Genomic DNA, 10540 nt, shown 5'->3' on the forward strand with positions numbered 1-10540 from the left:
CCAAATCATTGAAAAACTGTGTTCCAAATACCGGTCAGGTTCCATATTCAAATTCGGATTTCATTATGAATGGCGGTCAAAGAATTCAGATCGATTGAGTGTGTCGCCATCTCGCGTAAAAATTGAAAGACCTAATTTACCGACGGTCAACGGAATCACCGATCGGTACATCCAAGGCTGAAGATAAATAATAATTCAATCGGTACGTCTTGTTTTGACGTACCGACTGAAACCATCGACATAGTCACTCATGGAGCTGTACAGTTTATGGTTCAAATCTGAACCAAAATCGCACGAGGTTAAGCGTGGACTTGAGTAGTGGCTTCTATTTTTTGATTTATCGTTTCCACAAGAAATATTATTGTACAATGATCATTCCAGTGCGTTGTTTTACCTGCGGTAAAGTAATTGGCAACAAATGGGAAGCTTATCTTGGATTACTACAAGCAGAATATACAGAAGGGTAAGGACGCAACTTCCGAGCACGAACATAACCTATTCGGTGTCGAAAACGTCAACAATAAATTTATCATTAGAACTTGAAAGAAAACTGTTCAACATCCTTAAATACTCAAGATCCATGCATTACTGCAATTTCAAATCATCAAGTGAAAAATAATGACAATATTCTATCCGCTATTTCTCAACTAGAGTATCCAAAGTCAGAACTGCCTTCAATTTTTTCAGCGATGCCCTCGACGCTCTTGGCCTGAAGAGATATTGTTGCCGTCGCATGCTGCTTGGACACGTCGATCTTATTGAAAAACTGCTGAATTACGCTCCGTTGGAAAAGTAACATGCAGGAAATATTTTGGACCACGATTATTACAAAACGCGGAGTAACTTGGCGCAAGAATATGGCTCACCTATCGTACATCGAGTAAGGTGAAAATTATTTCGTTGAACAAAACATTTAGCAATGCCAGAATTAAATCCATCGCAAGTAAAAATTATGCCAAGTTATTCAGAACAGATTTTTCCTTTTATTGAAAAAAAAATTGCTTATCTTACATATACCTTGAACTGGTTATAATCGGTTGTTTCGGTCGTTTCTTAAAGTATTATCATCCTTTTAAAAATGGTAAAACATTCTTGGTTGTAATATCTTAATACATGTTTTCTATTCCAAGACGAAAAAGATCTTTATTCAATTTTGTGATTTGGATAATTTGTTAGGACATTAATCAGTTCATTTGTACAAGTTGTAAATAATTATTAAATCATGATGCAGAAATAACAGTGATGGAGTTCTAACATATAGTAATTATTTTAGAAATAAATACACACCGAAAATATGATTTGCTATTAAATCAAATCAAAAATTTACAATTTATAAAAGTTCCATGTATTGCTAACGCGATAAATTTATTTATTCGTTTCTTCTAATTTTTTTTTTTTTTTTTTCCATCAATAATACCTATGAGACTTAGACTCTTTCATACACAATCAAAATAACAAATGTTTCAATAATCTCATTACACTTTCTAGTCCATAAAAGTATTTTCATATTTTCTCCCCCCTCTCTGGTAAAATATCAGGACGATTCTGGTCTTAATTCATTTAGAAACAACTAGAAACGAAACGAAACATAACTGTTTGTTAATTATTTAACAATATTGCAATTTTTATACTAAATCGCAGTTCGCATTCTGTGAACTCGATTGTAGAAGATCGTATCTTAATTATTTAAAAAATAACTTCGAATCAAATCCGTACAAAAATTCTTGAGTCTTAGGATTGTCTCTTCTATTTTCCTTGTACAACCTCGGATTAGTACCGATAATATTATTCATCTAATCGTCAATGATTCACCTTCTACTCCATTTTTCCCCCTGTTTTTCGCCTAATAATAATAATTTATTTATTCAACTTCCTATTACAAAAATAGATGCAATTTCTAATCTAATGATTCGTTTAGAATTATTCGCATAACTGATCGCGTGTGATCGAACAGTCCTAGTACCTATTACAGGTGAAAAAAAATACTATATTTCGTTAATATGATGTACATAAATTTTTTCTATGAGTAATCGATTACTTCGACTTTGGTGTGACTGTAATGATAATGCGATGGTCCGTAGATGATGATATAAATATGGTTTGTCTTAGATAAATTTATCTAAGAATAATTTTTTTTTTTATTTTTTTTTTTTGTTTTTCAATTGAATTTGAAATAAGGGCTTTAAATTCTCATTAATTGCGCGTTTACTTTTTACGTTACAGTTGCTGACGAATAATCGATAAAAATAGAAGCTAATTACTCAACTGTTTCCGCCCGAATTTCATGTCTGCAACGGATGAGGAAAAAAATGTTATGATTTCTCAACGATTCATTTACCGACGACAAGCGTGTCTGAGAAAGCCTGACAAATCGGGATAGTAATATAGTAGAAAAAATTTTACGAATCGTCGGTAAAGCGGGTGTAACATATGCGTCGCGAAATTATGAATAGTTAACAAAGTGTAAATCGAGGCAAGGCGTCTTCGCATAATTCGATTAATGAATTACACGAATAATTTACTTGAAGATATCTAGTATGGCAGTGTAAGTTCCAAAGACTAGAACCACCAGACCAAAAGTAGCCACGAGGATAGTTTTAACAATCAACCAATACCCTCGGCCAAATCCTTCGTCCCATCGAACAATCAGTTCAACGATTGGTGGCATGATGAGCCCCAATATGGAGAAGCACAGGGCGCCGATCAGTCCGACAAACGGCATTATCTTCGGTATTGCGACGGCCACCAATACTGAAATTAACAACAATGGCGTTAGGATGGGTTCAATTTTTTAAAACTTTTTTTTAAGGTGTCTCCCGAAAAATTTGTGACAAATACTAAGAAAAAAAAAAGTACATAAAATTGAATAATGAACGTACGTTGAACAAACACACGTCACACGCTTAATTATTTACATACTAACCAGCAGCCATTGCTAATGCTGTGCGAAGAACGTAATTGGCGATCTGCGGCCTCTTGAGAAAGTGTTCCTTTATACGGTTCCACGCGATTTCCAAGCACACGTAAAACTGCAGTCCGAATGTGCAGTAAACCGCGAGGGCGATCAGTACTTTGACAATTTGAGCAAGGCTGAAAATATGCGATTATAAATCGTAAGGATCAGCAAATCGAGAAATCCTAATCGAATTCAAGAAGGCGACGAAACGGAGTGTTGAAAGTCCTTACATGTCCTTTGAATCCAAATTCTTTACGATGTTGGCCTCAGTTCCGTCTCCGTACGCTGCGTATCCCATAAAACCGATGACGATGTACATCAGAGTCACGGCGGACATTCCTTGGTTCATAACTCCGCAAATACCGATAAACTTCTTGGGCGTTTTCATGTTGTTCTCAAGCGGCATCACAACACCTGAACACATCATCAGTGTATAGGTATACCATGTACAAATTTATTGGTACTTGTGAGTACGCGAATCTATTCTTTCCTCACCTATAGCTTCTATCGCGAATATCGAGATGCTGAAGAATGCCGGTAGATCCCATATCGACGTCGGAACCATATTTAAATCCGTGACTGGTTTCATGTTCACGACGAAGTAGTAGAACGTTATCCCGAGACCCACCACCATGAAGGCGTTCGCCACCATGGAAACCGGCGCGAGGTACTTTAGGTTTGGTACCCAACTCAGTAGGACGAAAGGCACCAGTAATATCGCTATCATACCACGCTCCGGAAGTCCCTCTCCCATGTGTACTTCTATTACTTGGTTTATGTTCTGGGCGATGATGACGGAGTAAACGGTGCACGTGCCGAAATACGATGCGAACAAACTCACGTCGATTATCACCCTAAAAAACGAACAAACTCGATGAGATTTTACTTCTTCTTCCTGATTCACTCTCCCGAGGATTCCCTGGTCAACTTATGTCATATGTATACCTTATCGTCTTGGCGTATGGTCTCGCCCATGGTGGACCGTTGGTGAACGCGCTTTGGGCGACCTCTGGGAAGGACATGGTGGATTTTCTAGTCCTGTAATACAACTTGTGGGCGCATTCGATCTACGAGAAAGAAAATTAATTAACGAACTTATAGAATGATAGAAGAGTCGGAGTGAAAACTTGGAAGCATCGATATTCGGAATGACCGGAGTGTCGAAAGTTCAAACATTCAAAAATAAAGTAACGATTGATGAATTGTTCGAAATCTTGATTTTTAATTTGTTTTACTTTTTTATCATCATGATTTGAGGTGAATATACTTACGTACACGTACGCACAATACGTGCAAATGAAACCGACGAATATTGTTAAAAATATACTGAGAACGAGTCCAGCGCTTTTGAAGGCGAACGGCATGCTCAACATCCCAGTGCCAAGACATGCCTTCAGTAAATGCGTAAGCGTGTCGCAGTTCCTGCAAAAGTAATGATACAATCGTTGGAGTTGAATTACTCGACTATCGTTTACCTGCATTATCACATTTTTTTAAGTGTATACTTTTTCAGGATTTTACTCACGTCGTGGGATTCGGGTTCTCGCGTTCTTTGAAAGGATCGAATCCTTTGTCGCCTGGCTGTCCGGTGGCTTCGACATCTCGCGCTGGCACCACTTGTACTTTATACCTAATTGACACATGAATATAAAACAGAATAATTAGTTACTTGAATAATTAATTAATTGGCAATAATAATTATTCGACCGAAAACTGCATTGAAGTGCTTTTTGGCACCTTGAGGATTCTAATGTTTGCTGATTTTGCTGCATCGATCACGTTATAATAATTCCTTATATGACAATGAAATAGAAACAGATGTTTCAGTGAATTTTTTCTAACGTATATCGTGGTCGTATAGGATATATATCGAATTTGCACAAACGCAAGTATCACCTGCGGTACACTAATTCAAAACGTACATGTAGATCGGCACAAGGTTTCAGAATGCGACGTGCAATAAATTATCTACCTGCAATATAAATTCGTCCACCAGGTTTGTCAGGTCTTGACATCAATTCTGATATTGCGCGACGCAATTGGGTAACGAGTTTGCCTTACAATATGCGTGCGAGTGTTTTTAAAATGTATTGTTTGTAAACCACGGCATAACGGTATCAAAATAATTTACAAATTTCCGACGTGGGTCGAATATGCGATGGATTAATATATATATATACGCGATTAAATTGCGGACGTACGATGATCAGCATTGATTATAATAATTATAACTTTCACAATTCGTTGTTAAATATATTTAAATATTATTGGTATACTGAGAATCATTCGAATAATATTTATGTTAATTAACTTTTACGTACCATGTATACGGCGCGATAATATATTATTTCCTCGTGGAATTTCCACTTTTTACGCACGTAATGTAAGGTTTTTGGACGATTATTATTATACCTCTGCAGTATTCTCTCATATAAATTGTATACTTACTTGCCGGTCAAGGCGCCATCTTTTATTGCTGAACCATCCTGGGGGAGAAAAGTTTCCAGCTCCGTGGCTGGAGGTTCGGTTGCGCTAACCTGCGGTAGGGTAAAACAGAAAAGTTAATTTTTCGCAGAAATAAACTTGAAACAATTCGCTATAAAAATGGGACACAAGTACGAGAAACATACATTTCAAATTCTCAGGCGAAATTCAATCTTACTGCTTTTATTATACCGTGTGTCCATGAGGAAAGTGCGCACTTTACGCGCATGCGTCAAGTCGTTCGAATTTTATTGGTGGACAGTTACCACCTGATTGGTATTGCATCGGCGGCTCAATCACGTGGTAACTATCGGCCAATAAAATTCGAACGACTTGACGCACGCGCGTAAGATGCGCACTTTTCTCACGAACACACGGTATAGACGTGAATAAATAACGAGAATAAATTGAGAAGAAAGCAAAATCGATTTGTATATAACGATAGTGATCGAGGCCAATTGTCTAACAGTTATAATTGGACTGTCGGCTACTTCCCGCAATTGATAGATCAGTTTATTAGATAACGAGATCATAACCTTCATTTTATATTCATACCGAAGCGGCGGTCAAGATTTTTCAACATCCCCTGAAATCGATTAGAATTTTTAATGTTATTTCAAGTAGACGCTCGAGTTTATACCGTTTCTCAATCACTGTTGTTATTGTTGTTAGGAATGATGATAATAACAAAGATCGTAATATAGTGTGACGACTTGCCATGCTTGCGGAGTTCCTCCTTTATCTCTGTTTCCAAATACTCCAGAAATCCGGTGATGTTATATGCCTGAAATCAAGCGTGTAAATAATACGTATGAATCTTATGTTATCGGGACCGTTTTACAATATAGATATCGATGGGTGTGACAATCAGAAGATACGATCATCACGTACCCTTAAAGTTTGATCAAAAAAATTGTATTTTTCAAAATTATTTTGAAGTTTTTTAAATTTGCAAAAAAAAATTTTTCCCCCACATCTGAAAATTATTTTTATTTTCTTTGGTTACAATCAAACAAAAAAAAAACGATTTAACGTATTTGAGTCCTCAAAAACTAAGTATTTCCATAATTACCACCCCCCCCCCCCCCCCCCCCCCCCCAATGTTAATGCAGCACGCGGTGAGAATTCATTTCACTTTATTCAATAGACAACGTTCGAATTTTTTTTTTTTAGTAGAAGTTAAGATTGCGGGATCAAAATATATTGCATCAATGTACATAAATCTTTAGTTTTAGATTTGAAACAATGCAGCTACGTAATGTGGACTATTTAAAAAAATGTCCATAGACGAATTAAGGAGGGGCAATTAGAGTTTGACACGCGGCAGATAAGTAAAAGTTGAAAAACACTAGTTGGATGAAAAAAAAAAAATTCGTTAAATTTTTGGTGCAACTTTCATTCACGTCATTATAATGACCATGATTGACTGCTTCTTTGAGATCAGTAGAAAATAACTGAAATAAAAAGTAATGAAAATCATCCCGCACAGATTAAACTGCTCTATAGATAATATGTTTATCATCGTATTCTTTTTGGTGCAAAAAGCGTGCAGTAAGGCACAATAAATGCACTCTGATGGGTCGAAGTTCGAACTGCAGATATGCATTATTTGTATTTATTAGAGATTACGCATCATGAGCGCGAAATATGCACAATTCCATTCGTGATTTCAAACTTTGCCTTCTCAGTTTTACAATATCGCGACTGTAAAAATGAACAATTTTCTCGATGTTTGTAAACATTTTTTAGAATCAAGAATCGACAGATTTTTACATATTATTGAACTATGCACCTTTAAACCGAATGAACGAATACCAGGAGATTTTTTTTTTTTTTTGCTATTAGCGCATTGCCAGAAGAAAGTATAAAATAATGTTTTTCAATTAAATTCAAGCAATGTATTAATTCTCTCTTGCGACGGTTTTATATAAACAATTTCGATTTCGTTATCAGACTGTACAAACTGAACTTCACGAAAGTCATCTGCGATGCAGTATTTATATATACATACGTATCGCTCAGGAATAATAATATATAACATAATATGCAGCGAGTAATCAAAACATTATCTGCATAAATTACAACACCTATTATATAACTACATATAATATATTATATACCTGCACGGAACATTTTAGTCCACAATAACAACTCATTTAATTTAGTTTCAAATTTGATTATTTTTACTCTATAATATATAACACAGTTTAGAATTTATGAAGAAAAAGAAAAAGAATCTGAAGTAAACCTTGTGTGTGTGTGTGTGTTTTTTTTTTCTTTTTCTTTGCTTTTCTTTTTGCTCTTTACCTGTTGACGTTAATTTTTGCAACAGTGCCGACTACTAATGCAGACGCAATTACCGCGCAATGTAACCGAGAATATCAATAACACTATCGTATAGGTATATAACATAATGAAAACCGCAATTCAGGTCAAGTTCTCATTTTTTTTTTTTTTTCACACATTATATACGTGTAACAATACGCCAGAGATCGTCACGTGCCACCGAGTTATCGCGATTACATTGCGATGAATATATGTGTGTGATTTAAGCGTGAAAAATCTCAGTGTAAAAAAAAAAAAAAAAAAAAAAAAAAAAAACAATGCGTACGTGCGTGGCGAAATCTAGAAAGAAATTTATCCTCTATTTTTTTTGTCTACAGGTATAAGAAATATTTTGGCGGGATAGGCAGCCACGCGCTGTTGATCCGAATCAATTACGCGGTAGGACTTGTGCGGCATCTAAATTCGTTTCACCATTACGACATTCATTGAATAAGCGACGACGGTGTCAGTGACTGATATAAAGAATGAGAAAAATAAAAATAACAAATATGGTGCAATCATACCGTGTAATACATGTACGCATATTGCGACAGGTTTCACAGATTAGAACCTATCGTATATGTGCGTTAAAAAAAAAAATGACTTTTTTTTTTTTTTGTATTACAATGATTTTTAAGGAAATATGAGTGTTTTCTTTTATTACAGTTTAATGAACTTTAGACGATTCGAATATTGCGAAATACGGTTTTTCCTCAGAATTCGAATCGTTACGACAACCTTATACTAACTTCAATATGTGATAACAATTCTCCATCTGAATATTCGTAGAGGCAAAGAGGCGATGCAGGTATACCGGATGCGAGACACGTTTACTACAAGATAGAAATTTTACGTGAACCTATTTTCGTGTATGATGTATACGGCATCCGAGGCGTGTCGTCTGATCGTCTTGGCTTGTATACGATTGTGCGAATCTATTCGCGTTCCACACGTGATGGCCTCTGCAGAAATAAGCGTATACTCACCTACTCAAGCGAAATACGATCGCATTGTTTTAGTTCTCTTTTGCAATCGCGCTATGCCTCGTATCTGCCTTGTTTCTTCTTTTTTTCTACTCTCGGCTCGGTCGGTCAGACAGAGATAATCGAAATATCTCAACGTCGTCAATTTTTTTATTTTCAATGTGAAAAAACGCTTCTCTTATCGTTAACGAAGTGTATTTTTTACATTCATTCTATGCGGATAATTGTTTCTTATAATAATATACAAACAATGAAGAGAACCGGTTTTCGTCGTAGTTTATCATTGTTATATCTACGTATTATTTCTGTGTGTCTCGGATTCAACGTTGCGAATTCTAGCCTATAGCTTATTTCATCCATATTATACATGCATATATGTATATATCGCATTATACGTATTGCATAACCTGTCAGAGCATCGATTATATATTATCGAATTGCTTATACGCTTGGCACAGACACACGTATAAGATCGTACATAGAGTATGTATCCATGCACTGCCATGTGTTACTTTTTCTATGTATATGTAACATATGTAGAGATTTACCGAGTTTCGAAAATACTCGGTATTTACACGACGAGATATTCCGGCAGATTCATAATATATTCGAACGAAACTTCACACCACCACGTACTGCGCTATTTATCGATAGAGGAGAAAGGGAAGCAAATTTTTCCACCTTTTTATCAATGCATTATCGACGTGATTTCTCTACGCTATCTTCGGATAATTATCATGTAGGGCCTACACGTGCAGATAGCTGCGTTTTGCGCATGAGCAAATTTCACGTGGTGAACACTTGGCGTACTCGATGTCTGGCAGTACAGCCAAATAGCCCCATCAACGACACACATATTATCATCCGAATTTCATCTACTCAATAATCTCCTAAAAACCAAAATAAATCCAATCATAAAGTGTATAATAAATAATATTTTATAAAATTGTTACTAAAAGTTTGAATTGAATTTTCGAAAGTCTTCAATTCTACCAGCTTGAGACGAAGGAGTAAAAAAAAAAAAGAAAAGCTATCAAATGTTCAGAGATTACAAAGTGACACAGAATCGATTCGGCACAGATTATTGTGCAGTTCGCGCGCTGATAAAAATTAAACCCTGAATTTGTCGTTATTTCAGTCGACGTCGAGACGCGATAGAATAATAGCAAAAAGAAAAAAGAATTAATTGAGAACGTCAGACGGAGGTTTGTTGCAACACCCACGCGGCGATATCGGAACCGGATGGTAAACCCCGCATTCAGAAACTGCCGCTACACGTGGTGGGTTTCACGCGGCTGATGCAACGACGCCATAAACTTTACGTCACCGAACTTATTCCCTGCTTGCAGCCAGTGATCTCACACCAAATCTGGTACACACACGCATGGTGCAAAGCTACACGTTACCCCGGAGCAAAAAAAGGAAAAAAAAAAAAGTTTAAAAAAAAAGAGAGAGAAGAAAAAAACAAACTATCCTGCAATTCTTTTCGCACGCATATGTTGGATTCGAATGAGATGAAAAAAAAAAAAATAATAATAATAAAAAAAGCAAATAAAAAAAAATAAATAAAAAAACACGTAGTCTCCACCTCACAGTTGAAACACAAACCCACCTTGTTACCAGCTTTTCTCCCGTGCGAACGGTGGCAAGGTGATGAAAAAGCCACGATATTTTACCGTCCCGAAAAATAAACGACGGCAACGACGAAGACGACGACGTGCTCGAAACCACCTCCCGGACCGTAACCGGCCGCCACGCTCGTCAGGCTCAAGTCTCGCCACTAACTTGTCTA

The 10540-nt window shown here is 36.4% G+C and overlaps 2 protein-coding genes across 2 annotated transcripts; one reads left to right on the forward strand and one right to left on the reverse strand.

Moving 5' to 3' along the window:
• The first annotated feature begins 256 nt into the window (after positions 1-256).
• LOC124403983 (DNA-directed RNA polymerases I, II, and III subunit RPABC5) lies at positions 257-934 on the forward strand. The gene is made up of 2 exons (XM_046877760.1): positions 257-463; positions 688-934. The coding sequence occupies exons 1-2, from the start codon at positions 369-371 to the stop codon at positions 794-796; spliced, it is 204 nt and encodes a 67-aa protein (XP_046733716.1). The 5' UTR covers positions 257-368; the 3' UTR covers positions 797-934.
• Positions 935-1579: 645 nt separating this feature from the next.
• LOC124403982 (proton-coupled amino acid transporter-like protein pathetic) lies at positions 1580-10540 on the reverse strand. Its single transcript, XM_046877759.1, has 10 exons — positions 10361-10540; positions 6158-6224; positions 5405-5493; positions 4482-4586; positions 4228-4378; positions 3902-4023; positions 3452-3810; positions 3187-3370; positions 2924-3090; positions 1580-2751 (listed from the first exon to the last, which is right to left on the reverse strand). The coding sequence occupies exons 2-10, from the start codon at positions 6158-6160 to the stop codon at positions 2519-2521; spliced, it is 1413 nt and encodes a 470-aa protein (XP_046733715.1). The 5' UTR covers positions 6161-6224; positions 10361-10540; the 3' UTR covers positions 1580-2518.

This window comes from Diprion similis, chromosome 3 (genome assembly GCF_021155765.1).
Source record: "Diprion similis isolate iyDipSimi1 chromosome 3, iyDipSimi1.1, whole genome shotgun sequence".
Taxonomy (NCBI): Eukaryota; Metazoa; Arthropoda; class Insecta; order Hymenoptera; family Diprionidae; genus Diprion; species Diprion similis.